At 46.6% G+C, this 22,272-nt stretch overlaps 1 protein-coding gene across 17 annotated transcripts in view; it reads left to right on the plus strand.

Moving 5' to 3' along the window:
* The window catches only part of RREB1 (ras responsive element binding protein 1), a 190,546-nt gene that overhangs the window by 162,859 nt on the left and 5,415 nt on the right, over positions 1-22,272 (plus strand). For 15 of the 17 annotated variants that reach the window (XR_002831726.1, XR_002831727.1, XM_023762740.1 and 12 more), the window contains 2 exons: positions 1,392-4,290; positions 17,110-17,274. Coding sequence is in view for 15 of the 17 variants with exons in the window: in XM_023762740.1 (XP_023618508.1) it covers positions 1,392-4,290; positions 17,110-17,274 (3,064 nt within the window). In the remaining 2 variants the exon portion in view is untranslated. The remainder of the gene's footprint in view (positions 1-1,391; positions 4,291-17,109; positions 17,275-22,272) is intronic. The other 2 variants (XM_023762744.1, XM_023762746.1) reach the window with 1 other exon arrangement.

Here is a 22,272-nt window from a genome sequence, read left to right on the forward strand (position 1 = left end):
TTCCTCCATGGTCCACAGGGTGGGACTTAAATTCTTCACCCTGAGGTTTCCTTTCCTTCAAATGAGGTCCCTTGGGTTTTGTTTTTAACACCTTTCATCTTGAAATTCAGTTTTGTCCTTTTTAGTCTTTTTTGGGTTGTTGTGTTGAGAGGTGTAGGTGGCCTTTCATTTTTTTTTTCTTCACAGTTACTTACACCTGAGTCTAGCTCATCAGGGCTTTTGCCCATTCTTTAGGCCCTATCAGAATTAGATTTGTATTTTTAATTACATCAATTTATAGTTTTAATTAGCCTTACAGCTAAATATTTTCAGCATTGTAGTTTTTTATTTAAAACTAGTGACTCTGTGCAATTCATGCACATTGAAAGGAAATTAATTAGAAGGTGGCTGACGAGGCGGAACTGGGCTAGAAGGGCTGGACACGCCCTGGAACCAACCTCCTGCGCTCCCTCCCCGGCGTCTGAGGAGTGAGCAGGGTCCCTCCGGCAGGTGGGGTCCCTCAGCCTGGCCTGTGGGGATCAGGCCAAAACCTGCTCTCCGACATCCCCTGAGGGGTCCCAGAGTGCGAGAGGGCACTCTGCTAAGTTGGTGTCGTACAGGGTGTGGAACGCAAAAGCAAGTGTGCAGTAAACCATATTCAAGGCCAACAGTGCCCCAGCAACAACATAACCCACAGCCGAAGGTGGAATCGCATGGGCCCACAAGGAATTAGGCTCCCTCCTCTCTGGTTTTGGGGTACATCACCCGACAACTGCCGCTGCCAAGTCACTGCAGCTCAGCAGTTCATGCATTGAGCGTCTGCCCCCTGGTGGTCAGTGCGCATCATAGCAACCAGTTGGACGGGCAGAGAGATGCTTAGCATATTAGCCTTTTATATATAGATAGATGTTTTGGGTCATTATTAACCTGAGCCATATTTGTTCTCTCCTTATAAAGCACCTGCTAAAACTACTTTGAAACTACTTTTTTCCAAATTTAAAAAATTGATAGAAGATAGCAACAGTGAAATTCTTCCAGTGCATAAGCCTCAAGTTCAATTCCATTTGTAGGCACCCATATGTGTGTACTCATGTAACCCCGGATGGTGCTCCCTCTCTCCTGACAGCACAGGGGTTCTCCACCATCAGTTAGTTTTGCAAGGCACCCATTTTTTTAAAAGAAAATCCTACCACTGTGATATTATTACTTAACTTGCTTCACTGCTGAGATACCTAGGGTTGATGTCATTCATCAAGAAAACATGCTTGTGGGTTTCCTTATTCACTCCAGCAATTAGCAAGCAGGGAAAGGTCAGCTCCTATACGTTATGGAGAAAGCTGGATACTGCAGCCGTTCTGCATCTCAGTTTAGTGATGATTTTTAAATCCTCCTTTTGATTCCTTGCTTTGCAGGCCTGGTGTGAAACAAACCTGCGAAGGTGCATCAGCGAGCAACACCGTTTTGTCTGTGACATCTGCGACAAGGCATTCCCCATGCTCTCCTCGCTCGCCCTGCACAAGCAGACCCATGTCGCTGTGGACCAGGGACGGGAAAGGTTGCAAGCCAAGACCCTACCTGGTGACGCCATGGACCAGAAGGTCTTCCTGGCCTTGCTGGGCCTGCAGCACACCAAAGACGTCAGGCCTGTCCCAGCCGAGGAGCCCCCGCCGGATGACAACCAAGCAATACAGTTCCAGGCACTAAAGTGTCAGCTACCTCAGGAACCTGGCTGCACCAACATGCTGAGGCTGTCTCCTTTCGAAGCTTCTTCCCTGGGCGGTTCTCTCACAGTCCTCCCAGCTACCAAGGAGAGCATGAAGCACCTGTCCCTGCAGCCTTTCCAAAAGGGCTTCATCATCCAGCCTGATAGTAGTATTGTGGTCAAGCCCATCTCCGGGGAGTCCGCCATTGAGCTGGCTGACATCCAGCAGATCCTGAAGATGGCAGCCTCAGCACCCCCTCAAATCAGTCTTCCACCTCTCTCCAAGGCCCCTGTCACCCCTCTGCAGGCCATTTTCAAACACATGCCCCCTCTGAAGCCAAAGCCTCTGGTCACACCGCGGACAGTGGTGGCCACCTCAACACCCCCTCCTCTCCTCAATGCCCAGCAGGCCTCCCCTGGCTGCATCAGTCCCAGCCTGCCCCCACCAGCCCTGAAACTCCTCAAAGGCTCTGTGGAGGTGGCCTCCAACACAAACCTGCTGCAGTCCAAGTCCGGGGCCCAGCCACACACGGCCATGCAGCTCTTCCTACAGCAGCCACGGGTAGAGCTGCCAGGTCAGGCTGAGATGAAGACGCAATTGGAGCAGGACAGCATCATTGAGGCCCTGCTGCCCCTGAGCATGGAAGCCAAGATCAAGCAGGAGATAACAGAGGGAGACCTCAAGGCCATCATGACGGGCCCCAGCAGCAAGAAGTCTCCAGCCATGCGTAAGGTGCTCTATCCCTGTCGCTTCTGCAACCAGGTGTTTGCCTTCTCCGGGGTGTTGCGTGCTCATGTGCGCTCCCACCTGGGCATCTCTCCATACCAGTGCAACATCTGCGACTACATCGCTGCCGACAAGGCCGCACTCATCCGCCACCTGCGCACGCACAGTGGCGAGCGGCCCTATATCTGCAAGATCTGCCACTACCCATTCACCGTCAAGGCCAACTGCGAGCGGCACCTGCGCAAGAAGCATCTCAAGGCCACCCGCAAGGACATCGAGAAGAACATTGAGTATGTGACCAGCAGCGCGGCGGAGATGGTGGACGCCTTCTGCTCCCCAGACACAGTGTGCCGGCTGTGCGGTGAAGACCTGAAGCACTACCGCGCTCTGCGCATCCACATGCGCACGCACTGTGGCCGCGGCTTGGGCGGCTGCCCTAAGAGCCACAAGCCCTTTGAGTGCAAGGAGTGCAGTGCCACCTTCTCAGCCAAGCGCAACTGCGTCCACCACATCCTTAAGCAGCACCTACATGTGCCAGAGCACGATATCGAAAGCTACATCCTGGCGGCAGATGGCCTGGGCCCCAAGGAGGCCCCTGCAGCTGAGGCCTCAGGGAGGGTGGAGGAGGGCAGCGGAACCTTTGGTGAGCGCAAACCCCTTGCCACCTTTCTGGAGGCCCAGAATGGCTATCTTCATGCCGGCCCCACCCAGCCTCCACCTCCCATCTCTGTCAAGTTGGAGCCGGCCAGCAACTTCTCAGTGGACTTCAACGAGCCTCTGGACTTCTCCCAGAAGGGCCTGGCCCTGGTCCACGTGAAGCAGGAAAACACAGCCTTGTTCCTGAGCCCCTCTTCCTCGGCCCCCTATGACTGCTCCATGGAGCCCATTGACCTGTCCATCCCCAAGAACTTTAGGAGAGGAGACAAGGATTCAGCTGCTCCCAGTGAAGCCAAGATGCCTGAGCAGGAACCAGGGAGCAGGGAGCAACTCTCTCCCTGTCCACCACCGTGCCCTACTCTGCCAGTGCCCTTGGGATCCAGTGGGATCTTGGAGAAACCCTTGGCCCTTTCGGCAGCAGCCTCCACAGCCACTACTCTGGAAGCCCATGCTCAGCCCCTGCAGGGCTCCGTTCAGGTCGCTGTCCCCATTTACTCTTCAGCCCTCATCAACAGCTCCCCTCTCTTGGGCAGCTCCACCCTGATAAGCAGCCCAGCCTTGTTGAGGCCCCTACGCCCCAAGCCCCCCCTGCTCTTGCCAAAGCCCCCTATGACAGAAGAGCTGCCCCCACTGGCCTCCATTGCCCAGATCATCTCATCTGTGTCCTCAGCCCCCACCTTGCTCAAAGGCAAGGTGGCTGACCCAGGGCCCACAGGCACCAGCAGTAACACCACAGCTTCAGACAGCTTAGGAGGCACCACTGCCCCCACTGAGACCACCAGCCCCAAAGAATCCAGCGACCCACCCCCTGCTGCCAACAGTCCAGAGGCGGCTTCACCCACTGGGCAGGGACCAGCTGGCTTGTCAAAGAAGAGGGGCCGGAAAAAGGGGTTGAGGAGCCGGCCCCGGGCCAGCAGTGGTGGGGTAGACCTGGACTCCAGTGGGGAATTTGCCAGCATTGAGAAGATGCTGGCTACCACAGACACCAACCAGTTCAGTCCATTTCTGCAGACCGCAGAGGACGATGCTCAGGACGAGTTGGCCGGTGCCCCCGCTGACCACAATGGGCCCAGTGATGAAGAACAGGGCAGCCCCCCAGAAGACAAGCTGCTGAGGACAAAGCGGAACTCTTATGCCAACTGCCTGCAGAAGATCAACTGTCCCCACTGCCCTCGCGTCTTCCCTTGGGCCAGCTCCCTCCAGAGGCACATGCTCACACACACCGGTAAGAGGGCCTCACACATACTACGTCCAGCGGGGAGACTGGCCACCGGCCAGGGGGAGAAAGAGGGTGGAGTTGAAAGTGTGGGGTCCTGTTCCCGTGGCCCCATTCCTAGGTTCCCTTCCTTCTGTCTCAGAAGCAGGGGGTTGGCCTACTGAGGCCGTGTGCTCAGGTAACCAGAACAACCTGTTGCTATTGTATGATCCTTCTGAGGGCTGCTGGTGAAGGGAGGTGTTTTTACTGTTGAAAGCAAGGTGTTTTTAGGTGAAAAATGGTCCTAGACCAATCAGTTACTCACTGCCATCCCTCTGGTCCCTTCTGGAAAAGGCAGCAAGATTAAACTCTTGGTTACCCACAGGAGGCAGTGAGGGAGAAATGGAGCTTTGTATTAAGTTAATGACCATGCAACTGTTTTCTTAATTATAATTTACTAAATATTCACACAGGACTGATGTCATTGAACTGAGGACAAATTGGGTGAGATCTTCAACCTTTAGATAATATTTTGATAACCTAAATATTAATAGGTAGTACCTAAAACTGAATAAAGAATTAGACAGTATAAGATTGCCATATAAAATATAGGATACCAGTTAAATTTGGATTTCAAATAAGTAACAATTTTTTTGTATGTTTTTCATTCAGTATTTGGGATATACTAAAAATTTACTTGTTTTTTATCTGAAATTCAAATTTAACTGGTGATCTGTATTTTTAGTTGCTAAGTCTGACAATCCTGGGTAATTAGAAGGCTTAAGGTGGTGGCAGTGTGGTGAGGGAGGGGGTGGGACTGGGTGTAAGCCATGCTCTGTGCCAGGTGGAAACACTTCGTTCAGGGCTGATCATCACTTGAAGCTCCGCAGAAGCCCACAGAGGAAGGCTGTTTCTACAAAAGGGAAGTCGAAGAGAGTGTGAGAGGGGATGGAGGGGATTGCAAGCTGCAGGTCTCTGAGGCTGGTGACCACCTAGATGTGACACCTCTCTCCAGTGTGGTGGAATCCCATGCTGGCATGTCAGGCATGCCTGTCCCTGGGGGTCTCATTGCCAGGAGCAGAATTTCTAGGTTTGTAAAGTATAGGCTGCATTTCAGACCATCGTTTTCTTTCCATTTGAAGTCATGTAAGCCTGACAAAGTAAAGTAACAGTTCTGACGAAGGGGACAGTTCAGAAAAGGAGGTGCATCTTAAAGAGAAGGTGAACCCACACTGTTTCTATTGCTGTCCTTTTTGGGTGACACTTTATGGTCCCCTGTGGAGTCTGGAGGGGAATTTCTGTTCCTGCTTTTTAGAAAACAGATGGTCTGGCTCTGAGGAGCAGTGTGGCTCTTACCCTGCCTCCCTGCCCCCCATCAGCCTCCCAGCTCATTCTTCCAGCTGGGAGTCCAATGCTCAGTGGATGGAGCCCATGCCATTGTCCTTGGGTGAGGCCTTTCTTCCTGGCCATTCTCTTCCTAGTGAGCCATCAGTCTCCCAATAGGACTGGTGTGGCCGGGAACTCTTTTCAAGAGTTGTGCCCATGTCTTTAAAGATGTCTGATAAATGTTCCAATTTGTGCAGTCAAGATGGTGGCTGGCAGGATGGCAGTGAGGGAGAGAGTGTGAGTGAGGGAACGAAAGGGGAGTGTGTGGTGTGTGTGGGTGTGAGTGAGGGACAGTTAGATCCTGCAGGACTTTTGGGGGCTGGCCAACCAGGCTCTCTTAGACAGGAGCTCTCACTACCACCGGGACTCCAGCCTCTCTGGACACAGGCTCCTGTGAGTTCTGGAGTATGCTTCCCTCCCCACCGGCCCACTGCCTTGGCCCCAGGCCTCACACGTCTGGCGCTTGAGCTCTCCTATGACTCTCAGGGTATGCAACCCTCCCGCCAAGCCCTCTGCTTCCACCACAAGCCCCATGCGACTCTGCACCTGGACACTTTGGTGATAGCAAAAATTGGAAGACAAAGAACCCCCAAAGAAAAGGAAAAAAGGAAACAAAAAAAGGGGGAACTAAATGAAACAGAGGCATGCAATATATCAGGTAAAGAATTCAGAGTAACGGTCATACAGTTCATAAACCGGATGAATGAGAAAATCCACAACTTATGTAAGTATCAAGAGGGAATCAAGAATGATATAGCTACAATAAGAATGATGATGGAAGGTTTCAACAGTAGACTAGAAGAATTGGAAGACTGAATTAGTGAGTTAGAAGATAGGGCAGAGAAACACACCCAATCTGAACAGCAATTGGAGAAATAAATCAGAAAGCAGGAGGAGAGCCTAAGGGAGCTCTGGGACAACATGAAACAAAGTAATGTACATATGATAGGGGTGCCAGAAAGACAAGAAGAAGAGCAAGGATTAGAGAACCTATTTGAAGAAATAGTGACAGAAAACTTCCCTGATTTGGGGGAAAAAAAGTCACACAAGCACAGAGCTCCCAAACGATGAACCCAAAAAAGACCCACACCACATCATAATTACAGCGGGAAACATTAATGACAAAGAATCTTAACCCATTGTATGCCATAAATGTCTGTAGACACAAGTGGCAGACCTTCCCCACATGCCATGTGCATCTGTTAAAAAAAAAAAAATCTTTTCCCTGAGTGGCAGCCCTGACCAGCTTTAAAGTAATTTTTTGTGAGAATTTTCAGCTGAAAATATTCAATAACACCTGAATTGTGAGTAGTATATTTATTTTTATAATATTCATTGCAAATTGATTTTTTTTTTAGCTAAATTCAAAATATCATGGCATGTGGGGATGGTTTCCATTTCAGACACGAGGCAATTAACTGATTAAAAGCTGCAAGAGACAGGGTGTTACCTACAAAGGATCTTCCATTAGATTATCAAATGATTTCTCAACAGAAACACATCAGGCCAGAAGGGAATGGAATGAAGTATACAAAGTGATGCAAAGCAAGGGAATAGATCCAAGAATACTGTTTCCAGCAAGGCTATCATTCAAAATTGAAGGGGAAATCAGGAGCTTTGCAGACAAAAAAAGGCTAAGGGAGTTTATCACTACCAAGCCAGCAATGCAAGAAATGCTAAAGGGACTGTTATAAAAAGAAGAAATAGAAAGAGAAAAAGGAACATCAGTCATGAAGGACAAAAATGGCTACAAACAAGTACCTATCAATAATAACCTTAAATGTAAATGGACTAAATGCTCCAATCAAAAGACATCGAGTGGCTGAATGGATAAGAAAACATGACTCATATATATATGCTGTCTCCAAGAGACCCGCCTCAGAACAAGGGACTCACACAGACTGAAAGTGAAGGGATGGAAAAATATTTTTCAGGCAAATGGAAATGAATAAAAAAAGCTGGGGTAGCAATACTTATATCTGACAAAATAGACCTCAAAGTGAAGGCCAGAAGAAGGGATACTAAAGGGATCAATATGACAAGAGGATGTAACTCTGGTAAACATATGCACCCAATGCAGGAGCACCCAAATAAAAAAAACTTCTGGAAGATACCAAGGGAGAGATCAACAGCAATACAATCATAGTAGGGGACTTTAATACCTCATTGACATCACTGGATAAATCCTCTAGACAAAAAAACCAGCAAAGATATAGCAACACTAAACAACTCATTAGATCAGATGTACTTAATCAACATCTTAAGAACATTTCACCCCAAAGCTACAGAATATACATTCTTCTCAAGTGCACATGGGACGTTTTCAAAGATAAACCAAATATTGGGACACAGGCAAAGTCTCTTCAAATTCAAGATGGAAATCATATAAAGCATCTTCTCAGATCACAATGGCATAATGTTAGTAATCAACTACAATAAAAACAATCACAAAAATTCAAACACTTGGAGGTTAAATAGCATATTTATTAAACAATGATTAGGTTACCAAGAGATCAAAGAATAAATGACATTCTGGAAATAAATGACAATGAAAACACAACAATCCCAAATCTATGGGACACAGTGAAAGCAGTCCTGAGAGGGGAGTTCATGGCATTCCAGGCCTACCTAAAAAAAAACTGGTAATAAATTATCTAACTCTATAACTTAAAGAATTAGAAAGAAAGCAACAAGAAAAGCCCAGAGTGAGCAGAAGGAAGGAAATAATAAAGATCACAGCAGAAATAAATGACATAGAGACCAAATAAATAAATAAATAAATACAAAAGATCAATGAAACCAAGAGCTGGATTGTTGAAAGGATAAACAAGCTTAATGAACCTCTAGCCACGCTCACCAAGAAGCAAAGAGAGAGAACCCAAATAAACAAAATCAGAAATGAAAGAGGTGAAATAAGACTCCACAGAAATACAAAGGATTGTAACAAAAATACTATGAGCAACTCTATTCGAACAAACTGGTCAACCTAGAAGAAATGAACGTATTTCTAGAAAAATACAACCTTCCAAAACTCAATTAGGATGAATCAAAAAATCTGAATAGGCTGACAACTGTGGAAGAAATTGAAGCAGTAATCAAAAAACTTCCAGCAAACAAAAGCCCGGGGCCAGACGGCTTCACAGGGGAGTTTTACCAAACATTCAAAGAACTAAAACCTATCCTCCTCAGACTATTCCAAAAAATTCAAGAGGAAGGAACCACTTCTAAGCTCTTTCTCTAAAGCCAGCATTTCCCTAATCCCAAAACCAGATAAAGACACTACAAAGAAAGAGAATTACAGGACAATATCTCTGTTGAACATAGATGCTAAAATCCTCAACAAAATCTTAGCAAATCGGATCCAGCATTACATTAGAAAGATCATACACCATGACCGAGTGGGTTTTATTCCAGGGGTGCAAGGATGGTACAATATCAGCAAATGAATAAATATGATACATCACATAAACAAATTGAGAGACAAAAATCACATAATCATATCAATTGATGCAGAAAAGGCATTTGACAAAATCCAACACCCTTTCCTGATAAAAACTCAACAAAGTGGGAATAGAGGGATCATACCTCAACATAATAAGAGCCTTATATGACAAACCTACAGCCAACATCATACGCAGTGGGCAAAAACTAAAACCATTTTCCCTAAGAACAGGAACAAGACAGGGATGCCCACTCTCACCACTCCTGTTCGACATAGTACTGGAATTGCTAGCCCTAGCAATCAGACAAGAAGAAGAAATAAAAGGCATCCAAATTGGAAAAGAAGAAGTGAAACTTTCATTATTCGCAGATGACATGATATTGTACATAGAAAACCCTAAAGACTCCATCAAAAAACTACTAGACTTAATAAATGAATTCAGCAATGTAGCAGGATACAACATTAACACCCAGAAATCTATGGCTTTTTTATACATCAATAATGTGCTCACAGAAAAAAGAAACAAACAAACAAAAATCCCTTTTCCCATCACACCAAAAAAATTAAGATACCTAGGAATAAACTTAACTGAGGAGGTAAAAGACCTATACTCGGAAAACTGTAGGATGTTGGAAAAAGAGATAGAGGAAGACATAAACAAATGGAAGAATATACTGTGTTGAAGACATAAACAAATGGAAGAATATACTGTGTTCATGGGTTGGTAGAATCAACATCATTAAAATGTCCAAACTACCCAAAGCAGACTATAGATTGAATGCAATTCCCATTAAAATACCAATGGCATATTTCACAGACCTAGAACAAACTCTCCAAAAATTAATATGGAATTAAAAAAAGACCCTGAATAGCTACAGCAATCTTGAGAAAGAACAACAAAGTTGGAGGGATCACAATATCAGATATCAAGCTATATTACAAAGCCACTGTTCTCAAAAGTACCTGATACTGGCACAAGAACAGACATATAGACCAATGGAACAGAACAGAGAACCAAAAATCGACCCAAGCCATTATGCTCAATTAATATTTGACTAAAGAGGCAAGACCATACCATGGAGTTAAGACAGTCTCTTCAATAAATGGTGTTGGGAAAATTGACAGATACATGCAAAAAAATTGAACTAGGCCACCAACTTACACCATACACAAAAATAAACAAAATGGATAAAGGACTTAAATGTAAGATGGGAAATCATATACATCTTAAAAGAATCCATAGACAGCAAAATTGCAAACATATGTCATAGCAATTAATACAACTTCTAGGGCAATAGAAACTAAGGAGAAAATAAACAAATGGGACTACATCAAAATAAAAAGCTTCTGCACAGCAAAAGAAACCATCAACGAAACAAGAAGAAAGCCCACTGCATGGGAGAACATATTTGCCAATGTTATATTCGATAAGGGCCTAATTTCCAAAATTTGTAGGGAACTCCTACATCTTAACAAAAAGAAGATAAACAATCCAATCAAACAATGGACAAAGGACTTAGACACTTTTCGAAAGTGGACATACAGAAGGCCAAGAGACTTATGAAAACATGCTCAAAGTCACTAATCATCCGAGAGATGCAAATCAAAACAACAATGAGGTACCATCAGAATGACTATCATCGACAAACGACAAGTGCTGGAGAGGATGCGCAGAAAAAGGAACCCTCGTGCACTGCTGGTGGGAGTGTAGGCTGGTGCAGCCACCGTGGAAAACAGTATGGAGTTTCCTCAAAAAATTAAAAATAGAACCCCCATTTGACCCATTAATCCCACTTTTAGGAATATATCCCAAGAAACTAAAAACACCAATCAGAAAGGACATATGCACCCCTGTGTTCATAGCAGCACAATTTACAATAGCTAAGATTTGGAAACAGCCTAAGTGCCCATCAGCAGATGAGTGGATTAGAAAACTGTGGTACATCTACACAATGGAATACTATGCTGCTATAAAAAAGAAGGAACTCTTACCATTCGCAACAGCATGGATGGACATGAAGAGCATTATGTTAAGTGAAATAAGCCAGTCAGAGAAAGATAAATATCCCATGATCTCACTCATTTGTGGAATATAATGAACAACATAAACTGATGAACAAAAATAGATACAGAGACAGAGACGCATCAAACAGACCATCAAACTTCAGAGGGACGGCAGGGGAGGGGAGTGGGGACAGGTAAGAGATCAACCAAAGGGCAATGGACACAGACACTAGGCGGGTGAGGGAGTGTGTTGGGGGGTGGGGGTGGCCGGGGAAAGGTCAGTGGGGGGAAAGGGAGACATATGTAATACTATATGTAACACTTTAAACAATAAAGAATTTTTTTTTTTAAGTTACCATTTGTGAATCCAGTCATTTAGATTGCCTGGCTTTGGAATATCAAAATTTTCTAGTTGGTTTAAAATTTGGTAGCATCTGAAGCCAAACAAAGAGAATGGGAGGTTTGTTGAAGACAGGGTGGTGTGGGGTGGGTGTAAATACAAGCATGTTCTGCCACTTCTCCCTTCACAGTTCCTGTGCCCTGTGGCAGTGTCTGTTTCGGCCCCCTCCCTGACATCCTATATACTGTGTTCCTGTAGTGGGCCAGGTTGCAGGCCTTGACCCCTGGGGGGAGCATTCAGGGCTGATAGAGCAAACTTTCAGAGCTAGTCTTCATCACTGTCCCCTGAGGGCGATGTTGCCCACATTTTGCCATAAGGAAATGGAGGTTTAGAAAGGGTAACTTGCTTTTGGTCATATGAGTAATGAACAGTGAGCAAGAGAGCTAGAGTTCAGGGCTCAGGTCAGATCCCTGCAGCTGCCCCAGCGTCAGGGTGGTGTGGCCGCTGGTCCTCTATCTGAACTTGTATAGGTCATGCCGCCTCCCTCTCTGTATCCTCAAATGTCTCAGTGCAGGAGATTGGGAAGATGTTTGAGGAAAGGTTAGAAGACAGATGTGGACCAGAATACTATATATCAGACACTTAATGACCACAGAATGGTGTTAGCCGCATGCACAGACACTCACAGAGGTCGGCGCCCATTGGGCTGTTAGCTTCTTTGCTGTTGCACTGCCTCAGCTTCAAGCAACAGTCTCGGCATTCCCTTTGTGAAGTTCTTTTATAGAGCACTTGGCTGTGCCTGGTACTGAACACTCCCCATCCATCAAGTGAGGGATGAAGCTGGTCAGATCGCGCGCCCCCCTCCTCCCCCTGCGGACCAGCAGTGTTCTGGAAGGCTACTCTGCTGCTGAAGAAGCCGAGCTGCCTGTCCCCTGCTCCCCTGCTTTCTATGATGTCTCCCTCCAGGAACTTTGAAATGAGACTAAGGCTCACACATAAGAGAAATTAAACGTGGGCTCTGGGATGATCCTGTGAACAAGTGTCATACAGAAAAGAGGTTTTTGTGGGTTTTTATTGGAACATTAAAATCGAGCTGCATTTCAGCCAGCAGCTTCGAGGAGCGTCCCATTTTAGGTTGCATTTAGGCGACTGTGTCTGTATCTTGAGAGTCAGCCTTCTCCTGACCACTGGACAGATGCATAGAATTACTACCATCATGTCTGTCTGTTGTCTCATAGACGTGTTTCCAGTCCACCCCAGCCCCTGAACAAGCAGCGTTGAGTAGACCAGGTGTTCAAGGATGAGCTAGGGGTTCACTGTTGCTGTGGGCGAGGGGCATCTGGTTTCGCCCTTTCTCTCTGCGTAGCTCAGGTTCTAGGAATTGTGTCTCAGGAGGAAGCTGGTGTTAGCTGTCAGATTTCATGTCCCCTGGTGTGCTCTCCACACCAGCTGAATCTCCTTCCTCTGCTCCTCTCCCGGGCACAGGGTCCTGTTGATCAGGGACATTTCCTGGCTCCGTGCCTTTCTCTGTCTGAACGGTGTTGCCTCTTTGGGTCACAGTTCCTTCCTTTTTCCCCTTGTGAGCATTTTGTGTGCTTTTAGGCCACAGGTGGGGGAGTGAGTGCCAGAAAAACACCACCAGGCCACTCCCACCCGGTCCTCCTTCTTCCTCCTCAGAGCTCGGAGGGGCCAGGACCTGTGGGTCTCAGCTGCCCTCCATTTCCTGCATGCAGGGATTCCGACTCCAATTCCTCCTGATGGGTCTTACCCCTTCTCTTTACCAGCCTAGGGCCCTCCCCACTCACCTCTCCTACCTGCTGCTCATGGGCCACAGGCATTGCATTTAAAATCAGTAAGATGTGCAAACCTCGGTGTGTAAATCACTTCTGACACCAGGTGTGTTTGGCTCCTTATGACTTTCCTTTTAAGTGGCAGCTCTGGCCATTTAACGGAGCCAGCCCTGTGCACGCCTCTGCCAAATTCAGAGAGAAAGAGACCTTCACTGAGGGGTGGAGAGGTGGTGGAGAGAAGTGTGGGGTGTGAGGTCGCATCATGAACCTTATTCTCAGTGTTTATTCTTCTGCTCTATGTTCCAGTGCCTGTCAGATAGTACTGTTGACTATAAAATTTCTCTCCTCTTGTTTTGACTGTTCTATGAGAGTGGAAACTGGCTGGCGATGGTTTTTATCACATTGGGGTGGAGGGTCATCTCAAGTCTTGGGCACATAGGTAACTCCTTGTGGTTACAGGTACATTTTAAAACACCCCTCCTAAAGCATTTATTTGTGGCAGTTACCAAGTAAATGAAATCCTTTGATGCTTTCCCTATAGCTTACCAGTGAACACATTTGAAAGCTGTACAATAGAAGTGCTGGAGGGCTCGTGTTTTTCTCTGTCCGTGCAGTCCGGAAAGCACACTGCTACTCGAAACGTAAGACTGGCAGTGAAATGTGAACTTTAAAGACTCCCGTTAGTGTCCCTTTGGGAGTCGTCATAATGTGATACAGTAACTTTGGTGTCATTATTTTGTTCTCTGAATTTAGTATTAATATAAAGCGCCATCATGGGACATCAGCCTGACTGTCCAAACCAGCTTAACAGTGAGACACTTACCCACTTGAAAATTACAGAGTAAAGCATGGAATTAGGTAGAAGCAAGAAACCAATTGTTTTATTTAAAAGCAACAATCGTATCACAGTTAATAGTCATAGCTCTGACTTGTCTGCTCTCCGCCCAGTTCTCTCCCTCTCATCTGGCCTGACTTTTGATAATAAAATGTTAAAGGAAAAGTATATTTTTCTTACTTAAAACAGAGTCCAAATAATTATTAAATATTGTTTTCAGTTTTTAGTGAAAAGCAGGAATAATGGGAGGGTACACAGTTAACATTAACATACTTTTAAAACTAGTCTTTACTTAAAAGTGTGATTTTTTTTTTTAAGGTCATTTTTCTAATTTTAGCAGAAACACCTACTGGGCTCTGTGAAGGTGAAGTGTAGGGTAGTTGGAGGGCTCTGCTGAGGCTGTGGGCCCTTGTGGAACTCCTACGAGTGTGTGTGCCAGGTTCCTGGGTCTCGGATCCCACCTCCCAGGTTTCACATTCCCTGGTCTTTGGTTGTTCTAAGCATCTGTATTCTTTTTTTTTTCTTTTTTTCCTTTTTGAAAATTAATTTATTTTTATTGAGTTTATTGGGGTGTCATTGGTTAATAAAATTACATAGGTTTCAGGGGCACAGTTCTATAATACATCACCTGTGCAGGCATCTGTATTTTCAAAAAGCTCCATGGTGATTTGGACCATTGCTGAAAGGGTCTTGCAGCTCGGGAGGGAATGAGTGCCCCTTTCTTTGATTAGTGCTGATGCTTGAACTTCCGGGCAGTGATTTTCGTGGTGCTGAGTCATACACCCCTGATCTGAGGTCTGCATGAATGGCACCCCAGAGTTGTGAGACTGGGAGATGATGATGCTGGTCCTTTCTTGCTCTGCAAGGCCCGGGGGCAGGCCTGGGCTGGTCCCTGCACTAATCCAGGCCTCCATGCACAGCTGTCTCAGTGGAGACGGAAGGGCCCATGATTGGTGTTTCAGCAGAACTGTGCAGGTTGACTTTCCTGCCACTTCTTTTTGTTTCTTTTCCTAATCCACAGTCATAATCACATGTCATCAGTTAACCCAAAAATGTCCTTTTGAGCTACTTTTTCCCAGTGTGTAATCCAGTCTGGATTCATGCATTGCATTTAGTATCATGCCTTTTTGGGTTTTTTATTATTTTATTTTATGGTTATTATTTTTTATTCCCATTCTCTCACCCTCCTTCCCTTTGACAACTATAAGCTTGTTCTCTGTTTCTCTGGGTCTGTTTCTGTTTTGTTTATGCATTTGTTTTATTTTAAATTCCCTCTAGGTCCATCTGTGTTGTCACAAATACCAAGATTTCCTTCTTTTTATTGCTGAATAATATTCCATTGTATATATACGCTATACACACACACACACACACACACACACACACACCACATTTTCTTTATCCATTCATCTATTGATGGATGTCTAGGTTGCTTCCATATCCAGGCTTACTAGTAATGCTGCACTGAACATAGGGGTGCGTATATCTTTTTCAAGTAGTGTTTTTATTTTCTTTGGATAAATACCCAGAAATGGAATTGCTGGATCATATGGCAACTCTATTTTTTACTTTTTCTGTCATATTTTTAAAATATATTTTTCTTGATTTCAGAGAGGAAGGGAGAGAGAGAGAGAGAAACATCAATGCTGAGAGAGAATTATTGATCAGCTGCCTCCTGCCATGCCCCCTACTGGGGATCAAGCCCGCAACCCAGGCATGTGCCTCCACAGGGAATCAAACCCTGACCTCCTGGTTTCATAGGTCGATGCTCAACCTCTGAGCCACACAGGCTGAGCTATCATTTCTTAACATGTGTGTCTGATTGTGGCATTCCCAAGGTTACAAGACAGGCATACTGGGCTGTAGGTCTGAAGTCGTTTGTTAGTACACAAACCTTTAAACTCAGAAACTAGGACCTTAGAATCTGGAGATTGGGGAAAACAGGAGAATCCAGTGATAGAGTCAATGATTTACTCCATCTTCTCTCTCCTGAGATCACCTAATCCTTTCCCTTCTCCCCTTCCTCCTTCCTCCCTTCTTTCTGTCCACACTTTCTGCTATGGTTCTTGCTTTCCCCTCTCATTCATGCAAACAAGGGACAAGTTGCAGAGGGGCCTGGCTTGCATTTTAAAACATCATGTTTACAGTACAAAAGGAATCCAAATGAAAGGAGAGGATAGGCAAACAAATAAATAAGATTTAGTTACTTAGTTAGTTATTTTTAAAGAAAAGATAGGCAAACCATAGCAGATGACTCCTGGGGAGAAAGATGGGCATGCTCCTCTCAGCAGGTGGCCCCATGGTGGAGTTGGTGGGGAGGGGCTGTTGAGTGGAGCACATGGTCTTCTGGTGTGGACTCAGGATATGTTAGTCACTGATTCACAACTCGCAGGATCTTAGAGCAGGAACAAAGAACCTTTCTTACGTGAGCAGACCTCCTCTGACTAGGGACACGGTGAACTTGGGCAGAGGTCACTGCAGGATGGCTCATCCAGTCAGCCAGGGGGAGACCTGCAGAGTCAGAGCCCCCACCTGCCTCCTCTGCGGGAGGCCAGGCCCACGGAGGCCAGGAGGAGGAGGCCCCTCCAAAGACACCAGGGGCTCCAGACTCCTGCAGGGGGGCCTGGCGTCCCCCCGATCTCCCAGCATGGGTGGCACTTGCGTTGTGAGAAATTATGAAAAGCTGTGTCTTCTCCTTGTGACAAACTGCAGTTGTTTCTTGCTGTGCTCTAAGATCCCTCCGCTCACTCTTTGTTGTTATTATTTAAGGTTTTAACTGTGATATTGTCGTTTTACTTTAAACATATGTGTCTTGGTCTCATTGTTAACTTTTAGTATTTTGAAGTCATTCCATCCCACTCAGACTAAGGGAAGATGATCATTTGACTTGTTTGTGTTCAGTATTTTTTTAAATGTGTTTTGTTTATTTTCTTTAAAGAATCAGGTGGAGGAGGGGGAAGCAAATGCCAATAATCCCAGAAGAATGAATCAAAAGCGACTTTTTCATTGCAGTAGAAAGCCAGATAAATATCTATTTTTTTTCCTGCTTCAGGTCAGAAACCCTTCCCTTGTCAAAAATGCGATGCCTTCTTTTCTACCAAATCTAACTGTGAACGCCACCAGTTGCGCAAACATGGAGTTACCAACTGTTCCCTGAGAAGAAACGGGCTTATTCCCCAGGCAAAAGAGAGTGATGTTGGACCCCATGATAGCACAGGTAGTGCTTCCAGGTGATGGAGAGGAGAGGGACAGAGGAGAGCCCATTGCTTAGCCCGTTAACTTCCTAGCAAACTTCGGCCCTTGGCGCATGCGGGGCAGCCCTTCCCTCCTCCCTGTAGGACTCCAGTCAGAAAGGGACCCTGCAGAGCATGCAGCAGGGTCACCACGTGGGAGACCAGGGCGTGCTCCTGAAAGGCTTTGCTGAGCTGGCAGGGAAGAGCTGTCGCCGCCCCGCCGCCCCCCCCCCCCCCCCCAGCAGACCCCTTTGTTCAGGCTGTGGGCCCTGCTGGATGTGGGATATGAGGAAGGGTATACAGTTTTAGCTCTTGGTAGCAACACATCTAAAAGGGATGTGAAACTTTAAAGGCTTGGGGTGTTGTCTTCTCCAGCCCCAGCCTCTGCTGCCAAATTCTCCAGAGCAGGGATGGGCTACACAGATGTCAGGGCATTGCAGGAACTAGGGATGCCCAGCCCTTGGCAGGGAGGGTGGGTGTTTTTCTTTTCATTAACTCTCTTCCCAGTAAAACAAAACTTGGTCTTGTTTGAAAAAGCACTCTGCATGTCCTTTCCTTAATCACATCTCTGCTTGACCTGGATCCGGTGATTCTCTTGTGCTGATACTCGCTTCCTTCCTCCGGCCCCCCACAGAGCAATTAACGCTGCCCAGTGCTCTCCTGCCACCCTTTCCCCCTTACAGCTTCTGCATTTACTCATGTCCTCTCTTCAGTACATTTTTTCATCTCCAAATACTGGGGTTTAGCACCCCTCACCCCCCCCAAACTAAAAAAAATTGGCTGTCGCAGGTCACTGAGACACAGCTAGCTGGCCATTGGTTGATAACAGTCTCACAGGTATGGATTCAGTTCTGCAAATCTTGGAAGCTTGAGGTTCCCCCACTGCTTGAAGCAGATGACTGTTCCCTCAAAATGTATTTACTTTTCTAGAGTTGTAATTGTGTCCTGTGCTGCTCTCTCTCAGACTTCGGTGGGGATGGGGAGCTGTGGTGTCCGGGAGTCCCTCCTCCCTTGTCAGTTTGACTAGAGGGGTCGCCTTTAATCCCAGGCCCCCTCATCCTTGTCTCAGTTACTGAGGGAGGGGCGCATCTGGATGGGTAGCTTATCCAGGAAGAGGATGTGACCCGGAACCCTCTGCCTTTTCCCCACACCTCCCACCAATCCCTAGTGAAACAAGCCCTTAAACTGCTAGGCCCTCTTCTTAAAATCAACCCCTCTAAAGGGTATAAAAATGTTGGCCAGCTTCCATTCCCACATAATTTGCCAAAATCTTTGAGTAAAGATGTGGACTCCCACGGAATTCTGCCATGACTTGGATCCCCTTGAGCAAAAGGAAGTGGATGACCTGCTGGTCGACCCCCAGGAAGCCACAGCAACGCTGTCAGAACGCCGAGTTAGCTGCCATGGCTCTTAATGCTCAGCAGTGCGCGCTGAGGGGCCTGGTGGCAGCCTGGCTTAGCAGCTCTGTGCCTCTGCCCACAGTGGTGCCAAAGGAGGGAGAGAAGGGATAACCGAGGTGGTGGAGGGGTGCCCTTGGTTTCGGGTTTGCAGACAGGTCATAAAGTGTAAGAACGAGTGGCAGATGCACATGAGCTCCCCTTCCGGGTCGCACTGAGGAGCCTGCCTGGGACTCCGGCTGCCATCTGAGGTGCAGACACCACGCGAATTGGAGTGTGTGTCTTAGCTTCCATTCAGCACCAGGTTTTACATTGTGGTGGGTTTAGTTTTTAAATTTGCAGTTAAGAGTTTTGTTTTTCCAAGTTCTGTCAGAGTCCTTCCTCATCTCCGCCCTGTAGGTTTTCTTTAAAGGAAAAAGCCTCTGGAAAAAGAATTCACTGCAAGTTGTAATGTGAAACCAGCAAAGAGAAAATATATGGTTGGTTTAATTGTGGTCCCAGTCCGTGCTGCGAAAGAGGACTGAGATTTCAGAAGGGGAGGGGAGAGGTTGGGGCGGTGGAGTTCACTGGCTTCAGGGAGCATTTTTAAAACCAGGTGAGCGTAATGGAGGGGTGAGTTTCCTTCGGGCGCTCCCTCCCATGAAGTGGCAAGTAGGGCCTTAGAGGAAGACCATAAAAAACAAAGGCAGGAAATGACCAGGGAAGTTCTTGAGGGGTTTTCTAGGTTTATATGCCTGGGTTGCATTTTCTTAAAATCCCTAAATGTGTTTTATAACGAGGGTCTGACTTTTTCCATCACATAAGGTTTTTCACGAAACTACACCTAGGTTCCCCCAAAGGAATGCTGAAATGCTGTGATGGGGGCAGTTCTGCTTAAAGGGCATATTGCTCATTCAGAGTTCAACAAACTCTCCACTTAATTTTTTTTTTTTTTTTTTTTTTTTTTTGTGGGCAGAGGTACCCTGGCCCACTTGGCCCTTGGGGAATACGTTTTTCCTCAGGCGATAGGGCCTTCTGTTTGTGGGCGCCTGCACACGACTTCTAAATCAGCTTAATGTGAAAGTTCTCAAACGCTTTCTTAATGGTGGCCACCCTGCCCACCTGGGAGCCCAGGTGCCCGTTGGAAGACATACAGCACAGGACGGCCTTCGTGGGTGCAGCCTGGAGTACAGGCAGCAGCTCCAACAGCCTCGCCCCTGCCCAATCAGATGAGGTGTTTAGATGGGTCGCTTTTCACTTTGGCTGAGTAACTTGGAACTTCTAGGAGGCCGTAGATATTTCATTGTTGAGCTGGCATGGAAAGTCTCCACTTTCCCATGGCAGTTTTTTTAGATTTTGCATCACAAATGAGGGACTGATGAGGACAGAGAACTGCAGCTGTAAGGGAGGTAGCATCGCTTATAAAAAAGTCATCAGCTACCTGTCTTTAGAAGTGTGGGTGGCTGAGGAGGGCAGAGATCAAAATAGGATCTGCTATTATGAGCTGGATATTCATGAGATGATGAGAAGAGGTTCTATTGCTTCCAAAAATCACTAATAAAAATCAGTTGGGGTTGCTTGGAACTTGAAGGGCCTGGGCTGTCCTGTAAAAATCTCCCCCTAGTGGAAGTTTGCGGGAGCACAGCCAAGCCTCCTTTGTCCACCAGAGGAAGTGAGTCCGCCTTTCATTGACTTAAGGGTGAACGCTCCATTATTTTTTTAAATGTATATTTATTGATTTCAGAGAGGAAGGGAGAGGGAGAGATAAAAACATCAATGTTGAGAGAGAATCATTGATCGGCTGCCTCCTGCCCGCCTCGAGCCTGCAACCCGGGCATGTGCCCTTGACCGGAATCAAACCCGGGACCCTTCAGTCCACAGGCTGACGTTCTGTCCACTGAGCCAAACCAGCTAGGGCTGGACGCTCCCTTATTCACACTAAGGAAGGGCCCAGGAGTGAGAATGATCTGACCTTAGAATATTTACGTGGGTTTGGTTTCAGAACTCATTATGATTTTTTTTCACGTTCATCTTAATATATTTTCCAGTTAAACTTTAAAATAACCCATGTTCTTTGGTGAAAAATATTAACAATTAAGAAAACCTAGAATGTACTGGGGCAAGTAGGAAGTAGCCAGGATTTAAGCCTCTTTTTAAAAATGTAACTACTTCAGTAGTAAGCCAGCAATGTCACTATGACACTGAGCACTTTGTGATTTTTTTTTATTGTAGAGTTTATACCACAATCCATTTAATAGATGCTCCCTATTGGAATGATTCAAGAACATGAGCATCCCTCTTATCCTTAGAAATAGCCTCGACATTGGGGTGTATAGCTCAGGATTCCTCTTTAAACTTGTGAATAATTTTCAAAAATCATTGTCAGAAACTTTAGTCACAGCATAATGATTTGTTTTCTTCTGAAACCTTTTGAGATACTCAGACAGTTGCTGCCAAAAGATACAGGCAGAATGAATCCAGTGAGGGTGTAAGTTGGAGTGTTGAGCAGACGGTGGTACGTAAGCTGAAAGCCCCAGGCAGGTGTGGCCATGGAGGGGCAGTGCCAGCCCTGCCCCCCACGCAGGACCACCTCAGTGGCAGATGATGAAGCCTGTGGCTCTGAGTGCTGGGGGGGGGTGGGGGGGGACATTGTACGTGTGGTCACAGCAAGTGAGGGTCCAGGGGAGGTGTGAGTGCTGGCGCTCACACTGTCGTCGGGCTCTCCTGTGTGGGGCACCTCTAATGTGTGTGCTCTGAAACAGTGAGTTTCATCGGCCTAATAAATTGGCCATTGGGTTATAGTCAATAGTAGGTCTCAGCAGACAGCTTCACTGTCGTAGACACAATGTAAAGGTCATTAGGCCCTTGTGTAAGCTGAAGGAAGACAGTGCTCCTGATAAACGCTACCACCGTGTGGTGCCGTTAGTATAGCCACAGTGCCCTCCCTCGAGAAGGCCTTGCAGACTGATGGACAGTTCACATCTGGTTTTGCTATGGAGAGTGAACAGGTAGGAACAAATCGAGAGACGAGAAGTGCTTCCGCTCCCTCCGTGGGGTCCTGACAGCAGCCAGGGAGGCCCACTGGTGTGCCTGTGTCTCCTTTGCCTGGGAACTCCACCTGGAAAGCAGGCATCAGGTGAGAGTGTGGACCATAGTGCACAGTATGTGCTTTGGGCCATTTTGTCATCAGACACCATGTTTGGGGTAGTCCCGTGTATGTTGCATGTTTATATGATCTCTGCACTCAAAAATAGCTTTTACAGCTCAGCTTCTTCAGCCTCCCTAGCGCTGTGAATCTCTGGAATGCACCACCTCTCCTCTCTCTGTTCCTTCTGTCTGTGCTGCCCTCAGTCACTCACACCTCCCTGGGGCCTGAACACCGCTGTGTGTGGCAGGGGAGGGCACCGGGCGCCGCCAGTGGCCAGCGCAGGAAAGCGGGGGCAGGGGTTCCGAGGCACAGCCAGCCCTGCGACCCTGGCCTGTGTGTATGCGGAGGCTCTTTCTGCCTTTTATAAATTAACCCCAGATTCTTTGGGCCCTCGGGGATGGATGTAGGGGTGATGATTCAGGGCGGGTTCTGCTGAGATTCACGAAGGAGCCCTTGGA

The sequence above is a fragment of the Myotis lucifugus genome, unplaced genomic scaffold (assembly GCF_000147115.1).
Source record: "Myotis lucifugus unplaced genomic scaffold, Myoluc2.0 scaffold_259, whole genome shotgun sequence".
NCBI classification, from domain to species: Eukaryota; Metazoa; Chordata; class Mammalia; order Chiroptera; family Vespertilionidae; genus Myotis; species Myotis lucifugus.